Below are 20,794 nucleotides of genomic sequence, written 5' to 3'. Positions count from 1 at the left end.
CTTGCAGAGTGCTGATTTACATCCCAGCCACCAAGCTACAGCAGCTCATTTTTAGTAATTTTGCATCAACTACAATAATTTTCTGTTTAAGAAACAAAAGAAACTCATCAAGGAAAAAAGCTTAATATTACTCTAATTGCTTTTTCATACGTGTGGGTTTTATGTCATTAAAACAATACAACTTTTATTTTAATGTAGTGATACAAATGAAGTGGATGTCCCTTTAAATACAAGAGTGGGAACAAAACGGTACATGGCACCAGAAGTCCTAGATGAAACTCTGAATAAAAATCATTTCCAGCCATATATCATGGCTGATATCTATAGCTTTGGTTTGATCATTTGGGAAATGGCTCGGCGTTGTGTCACAGGAGGTAAATCACAGATCTTGTCTTCAAATACGATCATTTTGTTTATTGTATCCTAAGCCAAACGACTTAAGAACTCAACAGGTTAAAACTCTAAATAGCTTCATCACCTTGTCAGATGGTGACAGATAATTTCCTTTATGTACTTTTAATTTGTGTGTGTCCTTTGGATGCTCTTCCTTCCTTCCTTGACTGTTATCTGCTAGCTAATGGATTGTCAGCTTCACATCCATCATGGAAAAAGGTGTGTTTGGTTGGAAGATTGGGGGGGGGGGGTAATTCTCTCCCTCCCCTTCTTTAGCTAAGATCCTCTAATCCCAGTTTCTTTCACTTTGGAGTTCCCTGAAATGCTAAGCTCTTTGGAGAGAGGATAGGATAGAAATATTATAGAACTAGCTTGATACTCGTGCTTCGCTACGGTATTTAACTACTTTAAATGCAGTTGAAATACTTACGGGTATGTAACATTTTTTGGTTTGTGGAGGGGGGGATTGAGTTGGTTTTTTAGTTTAATAGCATAGTACCCAAGCGTCACAAAGGTCTTTGAATAAAGCGAAGCGCATTGATGCTGAAAACCAATGAAGTGAATTTCAAAATGTAACATTTATTGAAGAGATTTTAAAAGGAAAAGGTTGCAGTGCAATAAATAAAGTAAAAAATACATACAACTGGGGGGTTTTCCTACTGAAGGACCTCTTGGTAGACCACATTGGTGGTTTTCCCCTCAGGTGAGGGTGAAGTGAGGTGATCCCCTCAGTGGATCACCAGGCCACTGGGTGAGCTCACTCTGGAGCAGCCACACAGAACTGCCCATGTGAGAAGCAGTCCTCCCTCAAGTCAATTCCTGCCACCTTCAGTGTCTGATGCTGGGAACTGATGATTGTCTTAGCAAAGCAGACCTTGAGGGGGAACTGCAGTCTCTTGAACTCAAAGAGGTTCTCTGATGGTATGAGTGGTATGCATGGTATGAACACTGACTCCCCCCCCCCCCCGAGCACTGCTGGTGAACAATGTGACCTCGATGACGTTCCTGTGGAGGGCTTTCACTCGTAGTCTGGTGCCATTGCAGAGTTTGGGTGGGTTGAGGTTCTGGAGCAGCATCACTGGAGCCCCCACTTTGAGGAGAAGCTTGTGGGCTGGGAAGCCAGGAGGGTTGAGCGTGTTGAGGAACTCCACGGGGTAGTGGACCACGTCATTAATTTGCACCACTGAGTCCACAGATCTGTACTCCATTTCTGTCCCTTTGAGGGAGTTAAGTTTTGTTTCATTAATGATGGCAGCCTTGTCGTTCTTGGGGGCCAGAATGGCACGCTTGCATAGCCAGTCGATGGACTTCTCTGTGATAGTGACGATATCAGGGTATATTGTGGCTCTTACGTCTGCTAGGGTCGTCGCTACTGTGCCCAGGCCTGCAGGGAGGGTCAACTTTCCCTTGGACTCGGGATACTCTCTGTCCCCTATTTGCAGTAGGAGTTCAGAGAATTCACCAGTGGGCACCTCGCCTCTCAAGTGGACCCTCATGTTCTTTCATAGTGAGAGTTTCCTGATGAGGGGCCACAGATACGATGCCTGGACACACACGGTAACTTCGTCAGCTCGAGTTCCCCTTGGGACTTCTGACAGAGTCTGCTAGAAGTCTCCATCCAGCAGCACGGTGACTCCCCCCATTATTCTCCCTTTGCCCCTGACATCTTTGAGGGTTATGCTCAGTGCCTCAAAGCACCCCTTGTGCGCCATGGTGCTCTCATCCCAAACAATGAGCTTATAGTTCCACAGCACTTGGGCCATGTTGCTTTGTTTTGAGATGCTGAACAGGGGTGTTTCTGCATGGATGAGGTTATGAGGCAGCTTGAAGGTAGCGAAGGATCATAGACCATGCCTGAGTGAGCCTTGACCTTCCATGGAAGTGAGCGCCACTCTGTGCTCCTCAGGGTGATCTTGCTGGTACTTGGCCACTGCTGCTCGGAGCACCACAGGAGTATGATGTGCATATTTCCTTGCTGCATCTCTTAAGTTGCTTCCTCCTTTTAGCGTCAGTGTATCTTGCACAGCATCTTCCAGGAGGCTTCTTGGGAGCAGTAAGAAGTGATGGCTGTGAGAGGTGTGAAGTGGAGTTGGACTGAGGGAGGGGTGGTGTGGTGGGCACTTTGCCAGGTTCATTGAGAGGTTCGCATCAAAATGGGCCCTAGAAAGGTTATGTGCTATCTCCCCACAAACATTTAAAAACTCAGTGGCCATACTGACTTATATAAAATCCCTATTAAGGAGTCTTGCACTGTCTTTCTTCAACTGTCTGCAGTTTCCTTGACCTGATTTCTACCTCAGAACACAGAATTCTACAGCTGACCCATCAGAGAGAGTGGGGTGCAAGCAGGCAGGCCCCACAGTAGGGTTGCCAGGTCCAGGTTGGGAAACTCCTAGAGATTAGCAGGGTGGAGCTTGGATAGAGTGGGGTTTGGGGAGGGGAGGGGCCTCAGAATGGTATAATTCCATAGAGTTGACTCTCCAAAGCAGCCATTTTCTCCAGGGGAATTGATCTCTGTCACCTAGAGATCAGTTATAATTCTGGGAGATCTCCAGCCACGACCTGGAGGCTGGCAACCGTATACCACAGAGAGATTGGCAACCCTAGTGAACTTTTAGGGGATGACTGGGAGGTACATTTTACTTCAGGGCACATTCAATGACTCTCTTAGCAACTGCATACTGTTTAGAATGCTGGGCCGAGCTCCAATCAGGCCACATATGCAAATGACCTTGAAAGCTAGCCCAATCAGGGAAGAGTGGCTAAGTTAGAAGTTGCGGGGGCGGGGAGCAGGCAACCGCCTGCCAGCCACACAGGAAAGCTGTATCCCTGTGGGAAAACACTTTTTACCCCCTTCGGGGGCGAATTTCTTAAAATCCCTTCTTAGTGAGCCTCTACATCACAAAAGGAATGTTCTACCCAAATTTCACATTTCTAGGTCCAGGGGTTTGGGCTGGGCATTGATGAGTCAGTCAGGACACTTGTCTATATATATATGCTTTTGAAATGGGAAGTAAAAATTCTCTAAAGCCAGCACTGTGGCTTCAGTAAGAAACATGCTGAGTTTTGGAAAGGTGTTAGTCTAGCGTCTATACGACATGGCGTAACATTATCCAGCATTTTATTACCCATGATAAAAATGTAAACCTACCATCGCTTACTGCTGCAGGCATTGTTGAAGAGTACCAGTTACCATATTATGATATGGTGCCAAACGACCCTTCGTATGAAGATATGAGAGAGGTGGTGTGTGTGAAGCATCTGCGCCCAGTAGTGTCTAATCGATGGAATGGCGATGAGGTAAATATTCCAAAGGAAATCAAAGGTTCCCGTATTTCATTTGAAGACAGAGAGCTTTTAACCTTCCAGGGCGGGGGGTGGGGGGGTGAATAGTGTATTATTTTTTCACTGAGTTTTCCTTTGATTTCTGGGTGGCATTTTTCTACTTAACGTTTCTGACCCTTCCATGCTGTATACAGTCTCTGGCTTCCTAACCACAGAGGCCTTCTATTTTCAGTTTCTTATCAAAGTAGTACTAATAATTATTGTTATTTGCATACAGTGGCAAGTTCTGCAAATAAATAAAACTTCATAACCGCAATTGTGCAGTTGTTACGATAACAGAAAACAGCCAAGTAAATACATACTGTTATCATAAATTGTGTAATTCCAATTGTACAATTTGTGATTGTAGACTCTAGAATATTTTTAACTCAGGTTTTCAGTCATTGAGACCAGATTTATATACCAGGTGCCTTTTACGTACCTGCAAACTGTATTGTCAGGGGAAGTCTCCTTTTGCCAAAGGAGAGCGGCTCCCCTGGCAGACTGGAGTTGCAGCATCCAATGCAGTGTGTCTTTCTAGGATTGTCATTAGACAACATGAAGCACAAGCAGTATATACGAGTACATATTCAAAGCAACAGATAATATGTAAAGCAACATAATGGTGGAGCCCATGGTTCCCAACTCATTGCCGAAACATCCAAGACCCCCTCCCTATGATACCACTCCTATGTGAATAAAAAGCCTTTTTGAATCATTCAGTTTTGCATTGTTTGCGGAAAGCCAAGAGCGTGGGAGCTCTCCTGACCTCCTCTGGCAGGCTGTTCCATAGGGTAGGGGCCACCATAGAGAAGCCCCGTGTATGGGCTGCAGTTGATTTTGACCATGCGCAGGCTGGCACCTGCAAGAGACCCTGTTCAGATGAGCGAAGCTGCCATGGAGGGACGTAGGGAGGGAGGCAGTCCCGTAGGTATGTTGTGCCAAGGCCATGAAGACCTTCGTATGTAATAACCAGTACCTTGAATTGAGCACGGTAGCTGATAGGTAGCCTGCGGGATGGGGGTGATGTTCATGCTTCTGCTCACTCCTGATAACAGTCGAGCTGCAGCGTTTTGCACCAATTGGAGCCTCCTAGTTAACTTAGATGGGAGATCTATGTATAGTGCATTACAATAGTCAAGTTTTGATGTTACCATAGCATGGATCCAGGTGGCCAGGTCGGCCGTATCAAGATAAGAAACCATCTTCCAGGCTAGAGTCACGTTGTAGAAAGCATTTTTTGCAGCTGCCTTAAATTGTTTTTTCTAGTAGTAGCGCTGGATCCAGTATAACCCCTGGGCTCTTAACCAAGTCAGCGAGGGTCAAACAAACTCCATCGAAAGCGTGGAGCACAATGTCTTTCAAGATCTCTGGCTTCCCAACAAGCATCACTTCAGTCTTGTCTGGGTTCAATTTGTTGTTTTTCAACCATTTTACCACGGCTGCCAGGCATCGGTCTTAGATTTCCACTGCATCCTGTGGGGACCTGGACAGCGAGATACAGAGTTGGGTATCATCTGCATATTGATGGCATCCAACCCCATAGCTGCGAATGAGTTCTCCTGAAGGTTTTTTCGTAGAGGTTGAATAACATGGGAGATAAGATTGCGCTCTGCAGAACCCCACAAGATAGTTCCCATTCTGGAGACAGCTGATCTCCGACGGCAACCCTTTGAGTCTGTTCCATGAGAAACGATTTAAACCAGTCCAAGGCACATCCTTTGATGCCCTCTTCTGTCTCTGGATGCCTCAACAGGATGGCCTGGTCTGCTGTGTCAAAGGCTGCAGACAGATCCAGGAGGAGCAATAAGGAGGCATGGCTTTTGTCTATATTCAGACGGAGATCATCCACTAATGCTACTAGAGCTGTCTCTGTCCCATACCCTGGCCTGAATCCTGGCTGGAACGGGTCCAGAGCACTAGAGTTATTCAAGGACTGGAGCTGGTCAACTACTGTCCTCTCGATCACTTTGCCCAGAAACGGCAGATTAGAGACTGGGCGATAATTGGACACATCAGTTTTGTCTAGGGATGGTTTTTTAATTAGTGGACAAATAACTGCCTGTTTGAGCAGCTGGGGGAAGGTGGCCAGAGGTAGCTATTGATTTACAATACATCTCAGTGGTTCACTTATCTGATCTTTACTATTTATTTATTTATTTATTTGTGTTATTTATAATCCACCTTTCTCACTGAAACTCAAGGCAAGGATTACAGTGTAATATAACTTCTATGTTATCAACTCAGTGTGTTTAGCAGGAATTAGGTTTGAGAATCAAAAATGTTCTTTTATTGGTCTTTCTTTACAAAGAGTCCCTTTTATTATTATTTTCAGTGTTTAAGAGCAATACTGAAGTTAATGTGTGAATGCTGGGCCCACAATCCAGCCTCTAGACTCACAGCTTTGAGGATTAAGAAGACGCTGGGCAAGATGGTAGAATCGCAAGATGTCAAGATTTGACTAATGATGGTTACTGAGGAGTGAAGTTTGGACTTCTAGAGCTTGTCACTCAAGCAAGTATAGAGTCTGGTGGGGAAGAGGGGGACGGGCACCTGCGTTTCAGCCCAGTTCCTCACCATGCTCCTACAGGCTGCTAGCATTAAATCGTACAGTACTTTGTAGAATATGGTATCCACGTACACTATATGGTACACACGTGTGGCCAGCCTCATTTTACTTTTTGTTCTAAGCTTCATTGAGATTTTCATCACACTTTCAAACTCCCACAGGACTTGAGTGTACTGAATTGCTCATTCAGATGTATAGTGCTTTCTGTGAAAGCCTTAAGTTAAACGAATTCAACAGTAATGGAAAAATAAGCTTTTTGCCTTCTACCTGATATCTTACCAAGTCTTGGTGAAATAGTCTGCGGTTATCAGTCAAGGGTACTATGTAATTTGACAATTCCTTATGCCATTTATGGTTTTGTGTGTGTGTGCCAGGATTTTTCTACTGCCATTTGGAGTACGCCAGAAGCCATTTGAGTTCATGCAAAGCTATCATTTTCTTGTGCAGTGTTTTGCAACAAGAGCATGAAACCTATTTGGATTTCAAAGAGAATTCTTTTTCACGCTTTTTTTTTTGCTACATAGAGGGGGGAAAACCTGTTTCATAACCAAAAGTCAGTGGCTACTACAAACTGTGTAGTAAGTCACTTTCAAGTCTGGCATGAAAAGCCAACCCTGACTCAGTTCATATTCCTAGTGGTATGTATTTTTTGAAGACTGAACATACGACCTGGAACACTTAAACCTCCCAATAATTTAAGTGCCTGTAATCTTGTACTGTAACCTGTACCCTAGCTTGCTTTAAAAAGGGAAGTTATTTATATAGTGTTTAATGTACTTTTATTTGCTAAGTATTTGCTCTTTGTATTTGTGCAAAATATACTATATGTGGATCTGAAATGAACGACATCAGAAACCGTCACGTCCAGGTTTGATCAAAAACATACATACAGAATATGACAAATAGAAATGTTGGATTGTCTGTCAGATATGTGCCCGGATACTACAAATGTGTTTAAATTTCTCTTTCAGAGGCATTCAGTCAGAAACGTAATATAGTACAAGTGTGAACTCAAATACATATTAAATGTGGGGTTTTGTGTTTTTAATTTTGCTGTGTAGGTTGCAAAATGCCAATGGTCAGGCAAGCTAATGCAGTATTTCTTTTTAACTTATATCTTGGTGTAGAGATTTTATTTAACATTTCCTTAAGACATTGCTTTTTCAGTAATGCTTTTTTAGTTACTAGTACATGTTCAGCTGAGCAATTCATGAGTACGTAAGCTATGAATTAATTTATTTTGAAATTGCAACTTATGAACAAATATTGTGCCACAGATCCCAAGCAAAAAGGATTATATTTTTCCGTCCGTTGCCAAGAAAGCTGGTATCAAAATTTTGTTTTATACAGGCAGCTGATAGAAATTTGGTACAACCCTCCTCCTAATTATTAGACCAGTGGGTTTCAGCCTTCAGAGAGCTGTTTTCACTTCCACTCACCTACTGAGGAACACCTTCGAGTCTGCCATGGAATTCCTGAGCGTGGCTGAGGACTCGGGAGATGGAGGCGTGGTCTAGGAGATATGCTCAGTGTACACGGAGCACTGGCCAGAGCTTGTTGAGCCCCGGTGCGTCACCTTTTGTGAGATGAGAGCACATCCTAGAACATAACCCATTCTTCTGCTGATGTAGGGAAGGTTGGTGGGAGCTTTTGTGTCCCCTTGCCTGCTCCTCTGATTTGGGACCCCAGGGTTCCCCAGAACACAGACGGAAAGCCTCAGGTCTCGGCTAAGGCCCTTTGTCCAAGTTTTCCCCCCACCCTAGAAAATGTGGTGAGGTATATTTTTTTTCCATCTTCCCAGCCAGAATGTCTGTATACTTATTTAAGTGCCATGAGATGTTTGGTAGCTTTATTAACATAATGTGCTGAAATTTATGAGACTTCAGAAGCACTCCAACAAGTGGCAATACCGGATCAGAGCCATCAGGCCTGGAATCAGCATCTGCTCTGTTTTTCATTGTCCCCAGGGGGGCTATAAGATACCTTTGGGATTTTCCCCCTCCCTAAGAGATATCTTGTGATATGTGAATGGCCCATATTTCAGCACATTCTGCATTCTGCAGTAAGGAAAAACATAACTGTTTTTATCACCTTCTTTAAAGCTATGCAAATTAGAATGTCTTTTCTTGAAAAATCTTGAAATTCAAATATTTTTCATTCTTTGTCAGAAATTTTGTACAAATAACATCACGGCTTTTACTCTTGTTTCTGGTTCAGCTGCGCCTGTTGCTGAACTGTTGCTGTTAAATAGATCGTGACATTCAGGTTCAGAAGTTTACTGCAGCGTGGTCACATATCCCTCACACCAACCTCCAGGAACTTGACAGTGATTTATCCTTGGTCCTTCTGAGCCAAGCTCAGGAAAAAATAGTTTCTTACCCACCTTCTCCATGCTACTGACTAGTCTGTATGCAGTCAGCCATCTCTTCATGGCTTCAGTTTTATCTAATTCCTCAAGTGTATAGACGCCTCCCATCTGTATTTTGTCTTTTGAAGTATTACCTTTATAACATCTCTGCAGATCGGACATGATGCCCAAGTGCCCTGGCTGTTTCTCCAGCTCACAATCATCGTGCCGGTGGTCATGGTTGTAAAAATGTGCAGATAATTCATAATTGTGCATAAGAGGGGGGCACAGGTGATAGGAGGATGCAGATTGCCAAGCCACCCTGCAGAGAAGCTCCCCCGGTGTAGTTTCATCCGTGCCATCCGCCCAGACGTTCTGGGTGCGGTTCTGCCAAAAGCACGTTACAGTCATAGGTTGAGTGGCAGCCCTCAGCACAGCACGATGGAGTTAGAAAGGTGGTTGCAGTTTTTTCAGCTTTTTGTCCACAGATTTCTGAAGTTTTCCCTACCCCTGAAAAATTCGGGACTTTCCATTCTGATGTGTGGTTGTGTCATGGTTTGTTTATTAGAAGTGGTTTTGGTATGTATTTTTCATTTTTTTTTAAACAAAAGCCTGTCCGCCAGTGTCTTCCACTGTATATCACACATGAACAGTAAGTGAAGTTTGTGCCTTGAAAACTATGCTTTCAAGAATGCTTTCCCCTGAAGTAAAGAATGTGTACCTTGAAGCTTTGGTAAATTACTCGGAGGAACCTGCTTTGACAGCTGCTCTAGTTATTCTTGAGAATGCTTCTCAGCAGTCCCTCTTTCATTATAAAAAGCATTGCAGGACATTTGTGCCGTTTGAAAGCAAACCCGTATGCTTGAGGTGTGTGACGACAAGGTATGTTTCACACGGATGAGAATACAGGCAAACATCCATTTAGAATGTTATTTGCTTACACTGAGATGTTACTAAAAGTCGGTCACATTAGTTGAGGTTGGCCCGTTTGCATTTTTTTGTGTGTGCCAACCTAGGGAGTAACTTCACCTAAAATGTCTTATCAGCCAAGAATGTATACTGATTTTGATGTATCACACTTCCAAAGGTGCCATGTTTTTGTTAAGAAAAGAGCCTTATGAATCTTGTTCTTCTGGGTAAAAAAAAGCTTTTGTGGCACCAGTAAGAACAGTACTATCTAGTAGCTTTATACACCATTAAACGCCTCTGTAAATAGCTGCCTCCTTTGAGTGGCTGAGGTTTCCTGCTCCTTGGTATAACATCTTCCTAGTCCAAGAGTGAACTTCCTCATGAATCCACAAAATGTCACTTCGTCAGTCTCTGCCACTGTTGTGCTCAATTTCCCATGTTTGTCTTTTTAACTCTTCACAGCCTTTTGGTACTCCCCCCCCCCCAGCCATCTCAGCTGGAAGCATCGTGTCTTGGTGGTCCCTGGTGCTACTCGGGCTGCGTTTGCACTGCGTTGCATAGTACACGGAAGACAGACACCGTTATTTTCCCTGCAACCACGAGTACCTTTGTGGTTGAAAAAAAAGAGAATACAAGGAAATTATAATACAAAATACAATGCCAAAATACAGCGGCAACCAGGGACTAACAGACAATGTTACCTGATTGCAAGGTCTGAAAGCCAAACTGATTATTTTCACATGGAGTACTAAATTCAGGATTCACTCTGTAACTGTTACTCCTAGTTGAGTATGGAAGGACTTCCAGTGAACAGTTTTAAATAAAATCATTAGTTATATTTTGAGCATTTTTCTAGCCTGGTCGTTCCATCCCAAGCTAGCCTAAGCTAGAATCTGTATTCTTTTCATCTGATTAAAGCTCTTTTGATCAAATGTCTTGAATAGTCACAAACCCCCTTCAAATAAATATGTATATTTAATACTAAAACAATTTTAAAAAATTAGCAACAGCAAATGTAATATTAGGAGACCTATAAAAGGAGTGAGATTAGCTTATACTGAGGTAAAAAACAAGTCCAAATAGCGTGTTAAATACCAATTTCTAAGAGTCACGTACAAAGGACATTCTAATAAAATAGTCCCCTACGTACCTGTCTTCCCTAAAGAACAGTCACACAAATGCTCTCAAAAAGGAATCCTCGTTCACCTGCCACTCATAACAGGGGCGGGCTGCGTGTTTGATCAAGAGAGTAAAAAAACACCCTCTACAATAATGCAAGTAGCAAGCAAAGGAAGGCAGTCAGCTAGGCAGAGGGATTCCAAAAAACAAGCAAGAACAAACTCTGTGGGCACAAAAACGTGTACTCGGTTCATCTCCTGGATACGTTTCCTAGTAACAGAATTTACAGCTGTAGGTCTAACACTGCAATCCTAAGAAGAGTTACTCCAGTCTAAGCTCATTGATTTCAGTGGGCTTGGACTGGAGTAACTCTCTTTAGGATTGCACTTGTAAGTCCCTTAATAACATCAGGGCTTAAACCAATAAGAGGAGTTTTGAGTCAAAAATCTTAAGCCAGGAGTATTTAAAAAAACTACTTTAATCAAAGCTAAATATCCAGAATCACTAAAGAACGCTTCAGAAAAAATGAAGGCCCATTAGCCAGGATCTAATTGACCAATTTTGTTCATAAAGACACTGCAGCGACACATTTAGGAACATCAGTGAATTCATTTACTAATTGAATACAAATAGCCATCCCAAAGAGCAAAATAGGAATAATTTTCAAATTAAAAACCTGAATCACCCCAAGAATATAATACCACCACCACCCAATGATACCTAAATAATCATAATAATATGCCATCAATGTAAGGTCTGGCCTTCTTCAGCATAGCCTTCTGATGAAGCGACCTGTTCTGATCGTGAGAAAGAAGTATCCCTCTTTTAACTCGTTGAATTTGACGTCCATAAACAGACCATTGGTGTACAGAAAGATTCCTTTTCTTACAAAATAACAATACTTTGCATGTACTATTCAGAATGGCAATAATTAGCAAAAGTGTTTAGTAACTTCTGAAGCTCAGTGCCAGAATGAGGCAACAAAACCTCGTCGTCTGCATATAATTAGAGTGGAATCTCTTTAAATAAACAAGGAGGAGGCAGTTTTTACCAAGAGAAGCAGACTAATAATTCAAATGTAGATTAAACAAAAAAGAGGTTAATAAACATTTTTGCTGAGCTCCCTTGTCAATTTGGGGAGCTTTTAGACAAGCTACCCTTCATGTGGCAGTGGACCGGAGCGCTCTGGCTGCACGAGGGTTTTTAACCAACCGCAATAACCACCTATCCATAGTAGATTTCCTTAATTTATTCAGAAGTCCGGTTCTAGGAATTCTATCAAAAGTTGTCTGAGATCCATAAATCTTGCATAAAGAACACCTTGGGCAGAAGGAGATAATATTTCTCACCTAGATGAAAGAGAATCAAACAGTGGTCCAAAGTGAAGCATCCTCTTCTGAAACCAGTTTGTTCCCGCCCTAAAATATAAGTAGACTCCATCTATTCCAACAAAAAAATTAACAACAAATGAGAATATGGTTTTCCTAAACAAGAAAGCCGGCTAGTTGAGTGGTAACATGCTGTATCGGAGCAAGTTGCTTTTTTTGATTATAGAAACTAACGGTCTGCTTCCGAGAATACGGAATGAGGCCAGAGGAATTAATCATACTAAAGACAATCTCCAGCGTGAACCTCCCAACACCATGACGCGTCTCCAAAACCCACCTGCAGAAGCCGGTCTTTCCTCACCTTCCCTTTCCTCCAGCAGCCTCGCGTGACCTCCACAAAGGCCATTACAGTGGAAGGTCTTCTCTTATGGAAGACCTTCTTCCATGGAAGACTCTTATGGAAGACTCTTCTCTTACGGAAGTTTCCGTGAAAGGTCTTCTGTGGTAACAAAAGTGCTCCTGTGCAACTCCCGTTCAGCCTAGGCGTGCACCAAAATTCCTGCTGGATCGTTCCCGAAAGAAAGATGCCTTGGGTTGTGACTCAGTTCAGATGTATTATGAAACAGTGCTCAACTCTTCTTTGAGAAATTATCTCACTGAAGTCCTGCCTTCTCGTGTAGTGCCCCTGAATGCAATATAGAAGCTCACGTGCTGTGTTCATGTTTTGTGCCCTGACTTCATTTGTGCCCCAATATAAAAATGTACTATATTGTATACACAGAGAATAATGTAGCTAATCTATAGAAGATGTAAATAAAAAGGGTGAAATAAGCAGTATGATTATATTCTTTGTTTGTTATATATGCCAGAAGTGTAGAATGTTTTAAATGTTAACAGGCTAAATGTCTTTTTTTGTACAGCATCTGGTTAAAAAGGTGCCTTAAGTTTATCATGAATTGCTTTGTTCTGTACACAAATTTATGTCAATGTATCATTTTAAGTAAATAATCTTATTTTAGTAAACATTAGTAACATACTTGTTTATTAAGTAACTTCCATATTGATGCTTAAATAGGCTTTGAAAATAGATAACGTTTAAAGACTGCATCTCAGAAGTGATTTGTCGTGGCATACAAAGTGCATGTTACAAAGCATGTGTACGTGTTTCAAACACACAACACCCTTCTAAGGTGCACAGAAATCAGTCTCCCGGTCATGTACCATTTCTGTGAATTGAAATGGGAAAGTGATGTTTGACAGCATGCGCATACCTTTGACATTGGTGGCACTGCACACATTTTGTACTCAGTTATCCAAACCAGAGTATGGAATATCTTATGAGAAGGTGTTGTGTTTCGTCTTAAAGGAAGACAACTGAACCCCTCTGCACAACATTGAGCTTCTGCTCACCATAGCATCCCTCTGCCAAGTGTTCTCTTTCCTTCGTTACATTTAGGATGACTTTGCTGTGCTTACAGTATCCCTGTTTCCAGTTTTCTCTGCCCCTCCCCAACAGCAGTCAGCCTGGAGCAAAGGCATAGTTCAGACACACACTGATCACAAACCAGCACGGATCCTACATATGACTGAAGGGTGGGGCAGAGCTAGACATGCGCATGTCGTTTTTGTGAGAGTCTGGTGTCGTCAAGTTCTACCAAAGTCATTGCAACTGTGATGCTACGTGTCACTGACTGCAGAACGGCTGTCAGACTTCCTACCTTCAGAGGCCCCTTTACGTGTTGATTTACCTGTCAAACCACTCTGCGTGTCTAGCCATGGAAACCCGACATGTTGCACACACCATTTTTACAGAACGGGCCAGGCCAACGGGACGTCGCTGTCAGCCCATGCGAATTAAGAATCTGGCCTACAGCGCAACTAACATGGTTCTTATGTTGTCCTGTGCCTGGATACTGCCAGTAAAGATCGGCGGTGCCCCAACTGTTGGCTAAATCTTCAGGAGTTTGTGCCATTTCCTGGAAACATGGGTGCATGAGGACTTGGTAGGAATGGAAGGAGGTCTACCTAGTTCTCGAACATACCCATAATTCTGCTTACAGATCCACTTAAGTGTACTGAAGTAAATTGTTTTACACACGCCAAACTCTCTGTCCTGTGGTGCCTAGTTCCTTTGACGAATGTATAAAAACAAGACTGCTAAAGCAAAAACAGAGCCTTGAAGAATCAAAACAGTAGACTTTATTTAAAAATAAGGTTTTTTTCCAAAGTACATATTGCTTAATCTGATATTCACAAGGACAAGAATTTAGCTTTATGCATTACTAAAAATGAGCTTGGGAGCATGTCTTACAAGGGTTTAAAGTTTAATAATCCCTAGCCATGTGTTCTAGAAGGTGGTATTGATGGCATTATCTGTGCCTCCAGGGAATAGCTTAAATACTTAACAAAAAGACAGCGCAGTAGAAGCATTTATCATTCCTGAGTGTTACTGGAACACTACCATTTGCAAAGCAAACCACAATCTGGGATGTATGGTATTTCTCTCCAGTTTGGTGTAGCAGTTAAGAGTGGTGGGACTCTTAATCTGCAGAGCCAGGTTTGATTCCCCGCTCCTCCACTTGAAGCCAGCTGGGTGACCTTGGGGCAGTCACAGCTTTCTCAGAGCTCTCTCAGCCCCGCCCACCTCACAGGGTGATTGTCATGAGGATGATAATAACACACTTTGTAAACCGCTTTGAGTGGGCGTTAAATTGTCCTGAAGGGCGGCAATGTCATTAATATATAATTAGGCACTGTGGTGCTACTGCATACCCTGCTCAGGAATAGGAGCGGCTACTTTTGTTTGCTTGAAATCTTAAACTGGTAAATATTCTGGTTTTGCACCCAAATCATATGGCCAAAGAAACTTTAACCCAGTCAGACACATACACACCACAATGGCCGTTCTCTTAGAGCAAATGTCAAGAAGTACAGCATACGTATCTTATGCTAGCATGGCATTTCACTCCTCTACATCTAATCAGTACAGCTCATCTCCATGTTAAGGCACATGATTCCAAGCCTTGATAGTTTCAGATTCAGACACTTAACAGGGGCCGTAGTCGGGGTCTAGCCCTTGAGATGAAAAGGACACCAGCTGTTCTAGAGCTGGGTCTCGCACTGCTGCTGGTGCCCTTCAGTTCTTGATTAAGGTGCTCCACTAAGGCAAGAGGTCAGGGAAGTTGTCTGGAAAAGACTTGGAGAATAGCTACATTAGTACCACCCCTCCCACCTGCTGTGTGCTGGTAGGGCAAGGAAGTTGTGGGGCTCCTAGCCTGTGCTGAATTACATACAAATGCACATAGACATGGAATTGCTTTTCTACTGCAAACTATTATAAAAACGCTGTTTTTGGAAAGAGACGATAGCATTTGTGGTCCTAAGACGGAGGGAGGGGCGGAATCAAAGATGTGGTCAGTCTCTGGGACCAAACTGGTAAGATTTCTTAATCCCTTGGAAGAAATGCAATAAATTCCAGTGCCCCTCTCTCTCGTGCAGTGTGACGATGCTAAGCAACTACTGAGCTATTTCTAGAAAGCAGCACACACTCAAACGGAGGGCAGCACTACCTTTGAAAATACACACTTGGTAGTTCTGTGCGGCTTAAGGGAAGACACCATTTTATTGCCCAGGTGCCCTTTTCAAGTTCTGAAAATCAGAAATCCAGCCATGCTCATCCCCGCTGGGTTCTGTGTCACTACAGAGCCCTGCAGGAGTTCGAACCACATGTGTTCCCCTTTTTTGAGCTCTACTAGTGCAAAAGCAGTCATGGTTCCTCCATGTCCTTTTCTGTTCTTATTGCCTAGCACCGTGGTTCTGTGCCCATTGCTAAAAACCAGTTGCCCAAGGGCAGTTCCTGGGATAAACTCCATAGTGATGGCAACCATGTAAACGCCGTTGTGAGGGGACTTGAAATAGCCGTGTTCAGGAAAATATCCTTCTCCATAATTGAGATATGTTTTGTTGAAGCTCAGCCCTTCTCTTCCTTCTGGATACTTCACATAAAATGCCACAGATGAATCTGGAGGTGAAAAGAAATGGTTACCCAGCGCAATTACCTGATGCGTTAAGATCCGTGAACCCTTTCCAGGTGATCAGTAAAGTATGATTCTCAAATACAGAAAGTCGACAACACTGTCATAACTGTCTAGCTTGGTCAGCAATTTCCAGGGATGGTTGTTGTGGGTTTTCCGGGCTGTATTGCCGTGGTCTTGGCATTGTAGTTCCTGACGTTTCGCCAGCAGCTGTGGCTGGCATCTTCAGAGGTGTAGCACCGAAAGACAGAGATCTCTCAGTGTCACAGTGTGGAAAAGATGTAGGTCATTTTCCACACTGTGACACTGAGAGATCTCTGTCTTTCGGTGCTACACCTCTGAAGATGCCAGCCACAGCTGCTGGCGAAACGTCAGGAACTACAATGCCAAGACCACGGCAATACAGCCCGGAAAACCCACAACAACCATCGTTCTCCAGCCGTGAAAGCCTTCGACAATACAATTTCCAGGGAACTTCTGTTTGTCACTTGGATTTCTCCCCTGACATCTGTTCATGTGTCATCATGAACTACTGGCTTTCAAGGTTGCTTGTTGAATGGAGGGGCAAAGTTACTTCTGGTGGAAGGGGAATTGACAGCCACACCACATTCGAGGCCCACAATGCATTCTAGCCCTCTTTAATGAGTCGTCATAGTAGACTCAAACTTGTTCTTCACACAGAACGTTTCCATTACGAATGGATACTACCAAGACATTGTGTTTTCCATGGCTTGCTTTGCTTTCCGCTTGCAGTTGCATTTGAATTGTATATCACTACCAAAATGCCTCTCACTCTGGGAAGAGGGAAGGGGACAGAGAGCTAAGTAATGGAATTGGGTGGCACCGCTAGATCCCTATAAGCCCATTTACTTTAGTGAACTTGGAAGGATGCGACTCCGCTTAAGAGGGAAATGCAAATATGTTGCAAGGGGTCACAGAGAGGAGAGGCAAAGGCTGAGGGTGCAAAAAATCAGAAAAGGAATAGACTGAGCTTTCCCTTTTACTTAATTGTGTGAGTTAACTAGCAACCATGTAGCTCTGGTGGGTAGAACATCTGCAGGACCTGCGCATCTTTATATCCCGAAAAAACGAAGCTGCCTTGTACTGTGTGAAACCCTTAGTCAGCCAAGGTCACTGTTATCTGCTCTGGATGGCAGCAGCCCTCCAGGACCTCAGGCAGAGGCCTCTCAATGCTCTGCCACCTGGAGATGCCAGCATTGAACGTGGGACCTTCAGCGTGTGAAGCAGATGCCTGGCCACGGAGCCACAGCCCCGCTCCCACTGAATCTGAGTCAATTATCCCGTAATTGTGCAGCCACCAAGTCTGTTTAAATAATGAATCTTTGTTTGACAAAATTAATTTGGTGCCAGTTGAAAAGTTTAGTAATTGTTTTCAAATTATGTGCCCCACTCTACACCGGTCAGAGAGGACGTTTTTATAGAACCTCGAGTTCCACCCTCGCTGCCAACCCCCAAGACAGGAACATTATTCTGCAGGAGTAACAAAAGCACAAAGCTTCCCTTGTTCTGCCTTTGGCCATAGCTGACAGTGCAGGGGAGCCCTGAAAGCATCTCCCTCCTCCAGAAAGTTTGGCCCCGCCCCTGCACATAACAGGCCGCCCAATATCACGTCATGGCTGGCCCGCTTAAAGGGGAGGGGGAACGCTGGGTATTTTAGAAGCTGGGCAAGGAAGTATAATAGAGAAACATGGCTCCATCTATCACTTTTTAACAGGTCTTTGCCAGACTCTGCTTCCTCTATTCAAACGTCGAGAAATGCTTTTGTAAAGTGTTGGCTTAACTGTGGTGCGGAAACAGCACAGAAAGAAAACTGAAGTTCACGTTGCTGCCGGGAGGTGGCAGTGCAGCGTAATACGGCGCCACAAAAGGCGCGCCCGTCCCGCTTCCTGAAGGGTTCCGCTTTAGCAGCGCTGCCTTGCTCAATATTTCTAATATTTCAGTAAACGCTAGGCTTAATGTTTTATTACTGAGCTTGATGTTTTCCAGAAAAGTTAAATGTTTTCCCCTCCTTATACCTAGAGAGCCATTTTGGTAACTCAGGAGCTTTTTAAAAGTAGCAAAATCAGGTAGTGGAGCCTTCAGGGGGCAGAATGCAGGGCATAGGGTCACAAATGTCAGTACTCCCTTGCATTAAAAAGTGTTTGCAAATAGAAAACCAGCACAGCAGGTAAAGAGATGGGGATAGGACCTGTCACCTGGCTGTGCTGGTTTTGTATTTGCAGGTATATTTTACATGGAGAGGCATTCAAATCTGGAATCTCCCACCTGCAACCTGAAGCAATTCAGTCCGTTCTACCACCTCCGGACTTCCTCCCACCTCACTCTCCTGCATGCATAGAGGCGGCTTTTCCACCACTAATCACAGGTGGCTACAGCTGGGCTCCGTGGAAGATCTGAGCACAAGTTGGGGCAGAGAAGAGCCAGAAGGGGGCATCTCAGCAAGGGCGGTTTTTCTCACACCTGCACGGCGAGTCACACTTGCTGAAATTCCCCGTTCTAGATACAGTGAGTGATTCATAAGCAGCCTTGAGAAAATAAATACAAATATTTTAATAACTCAAGCAAAGGAAGACCGCGAGTCTGCCTTTAAATCTGATCACTTAGGGTGACAGCGTGGCAAGAGTTCGGTGCCCCTAATGATTGTAATGATTGTCCAGGCAAACTGAAAGCCAGTTCAGCGTAGTGGTTAAGAGCGCAGGACTCTAATCTAGAGAGCCAGGTTCGATTCCCCACTCCTACGCTTGAACCCAGCTGGGTGACTTGAATCAGTCACAGCTCTCTCAGAGCTCTCCCAGGCCCACCCACCTCACAGGGTGATTATTGTTGTGGGGATAATAATGGCATACTTTGTAACCCTCTCTGAGTGGGCGTTAAGTTGTCCTGAAGAGCGGAATATAAATCGAATGTTGTTGTTATTAACAAGGAGAGCGAATCCACGCATATTTAAAGCACGTAAAAAGGCTTTGGGTCGCACTGCTCGCCTGGGATTGCCACTGTCTCCCTTTCAGTAACAAGCCCCGGTGACCTTGTTAGCAGCCCAGTGGCAGGCCAGAGCAGCTTTGTGTTGTGTTTCCTCATCTCTTTTCAGCCTGTTTGTTCCACTCCAAAGGCAGTTGCCGTGCCAGGCTTCTCTGTGGGGACGGTCCAAGGGCCATTGAGGGTTCTTAGGATTACGGTTCCTTTAAACTTTCCTGCTTCCAGGCGAATTGTTCCCTATTTCTCTTCCAGGAGCCTGGTTCTCAAGAGTTCATTAATTAATTGTAAACCTAATTGTCACCTACTCCTATTTGGGAGGGCTTTAAGTGCCATTTTTTCACAGCCAAAGCCACTACTCTTTTTTTTTTAATTATCTATGACCATTTTTTCATGACACCATTATTACAATCATAAGACTGAATAATGAGCGCTGGCTTTGGCTGGCTGTGCTTAACCCCCTTCCCAAAGAAACAAGAGTTGCTCATTATTACCCATTCATGAGTGCACCAAAAATACACTTGGATCAAAGGGAAATCTGCAGAGAGGTAACAAACGTGGCCACTTGCCGCTAACCATGGAAGGGGGGTCCTTCAGCAGCAGGAAAAGGTCCTTGACGGAACCACTCAAGGCCCAGCTTTAAGAAGTGCTTTCATGAGAAAGGCTTAATGCCTTCAGAAGGCAACGTGTTCTTTTTAGAACATTGACAAGCAGTGGCTCGATGGAGCCTGGAAACTTCCAAGTCAATAGGCTAGGATGGCTCCGAGGAGGAGGAGGAGGAGGAGGAGGAGGAATTACGAGGCAGAAGCAGAAAGGGCTGTTCTATAGTTCCATTAAAACTGACAGTCTCAGCTGATGGAGCTGTATTATCCTTCTGCTAAATCTAGACACATGCAGAGTCACTTAAGTACAGGGCAAGGAGGTTTTGCGCAATCCTAGTAATTCATGCATTGCTGTTAACAAGACTGTAACATTTAGTGCCACACTTATTTAGAGCCAGACCCTTAGAAAATGAGGTGAGGTGGCTGCAGTGCTTGGTGCCTATGGGGCTAGAGCACATGTTACATTGGCTGAGGGGATGCTCCCCAAAATGGCTTCCCCATGAAAAATCGATCTTTTCCCCACTGTGACATTTGGACATACTTGCCACACAGTTCTGGGCCACTGTTGGCAGTCTTCATGCCTATGCCACCATTGCACAATGTCCCAGCAGCCAAGGGGAGTGGGCATGGAGTGGGCATGGGAACGCAAGGGAAGCTCTTCTGACCCACATGGGCATTACTCACAAAATGTTAAGCTATGGGTAAAGGAGAGAATCAGTTGCCAAACGGAGGCATAACATTTGCGCCAGCACTGGTGATGTTGGCTGCAAACCTGCCAACGATGTGTGCCTGATGGCCCAACGGGGTTACCTTTTTAACAGAAAGGCTACTATGCCTTCACTTAATTAACAGATCTTTGTTTTCAGTCTTGCATTCCTCAGTTTTCACGAGGTTACTTGCCCTGCAGTCTTTCTTGCCTCCCCTAGCTTTCAATTGTTTAAAAAGTTAAAGTGGTGGAATCGTTTTAACCACTGGCATGGGCTCGGGAGGCAAGCGCAGATGGTTAGGACTGGGGGCAAGTCTGGAAAATAAAAAGGGAAAATTAAAGAAACAAGGCATGTTTAGCCTGGAGAAGACTGAAATATGGAAAGGGCAAGACTAGATCTAACCCACTTCAGCTACTGGAGGGCAGCTGAGCAGCCCCCTGTCAGGAACGCTCCGACTTCGGGTTTCCT

The 20,794-nt window shown here is 44.0% G+C and overlaps 2 protein-coding genes across 2 annotated transcripts in view; one reads left to right on the top strand and one right to left on the bottom strand.

Annotated features, from left to right (window-relative positions):
- The window catches only part of BMPR1A (bone morphogenetic protein receptor type 1A), a 105,715-nt gene extending 92,698 nt beyond the window's left edge, over window positions 1–13,017 (top strand). The window contains exons 11-13 of the mRNA XM_054982283.1: window positions 199–374; window positions 3,563–3,693; window positions 6,053–13,017. Coding sequence (XP_054838258.1) covers window positions 199–374; window positions 3,563–3,693; window positions 6,053–6,178 — 433 coding nt within the window. The 3' untranslated portion in view covers window positions 6,179–13,017. The remainder of the gene's footprint in view (window positions 1–198; window positions 375–3,562; window positions 3,694–6,052) is intronic.
- A 1,148-nt stretch (window positions 13,018–14,165) lies between these two features.
- MMRN2 (multimerin 2) overlaps window positions 14,166–20,794 on the bottom strand; it is a 46,122-nt gene continuing 39,493 nt past the window's right edge. The window contains exon 7 of the mRNA XM_054983728.1: window positions 14,166–16,010. Within this exon, the coding sequence (XP_054839703.1) occupies window positions 15,631–16,010 (380 nt within the window). The 3' untranslated portion in view covers window positions 14,166–15,630. The remainder of the gene's footprint in view (window positions 16,011–20,794) is intronic.

The sequence above is a fragment of the Eublepharis macularius genome, chromosome 6 (genome assembly GCF_028583425.1).
Source record: "Eublepharis macularius isolate TG4126 chromosome 6, MPM_Emac_v1.0, whole genome shotgun sequence".
Taxonomy (NCBI): domain Eukaryota; kingdom Metazoa; phylum Chordata; class Lepidosauria; order Squamata; family Eublepharidae; genus Eublepharis; species Eublepharis macularius.
Note: the sequence above shows the minus strand (reverse complement) of the source record. Positions and strands in the feature narration are given on the sequence as shown.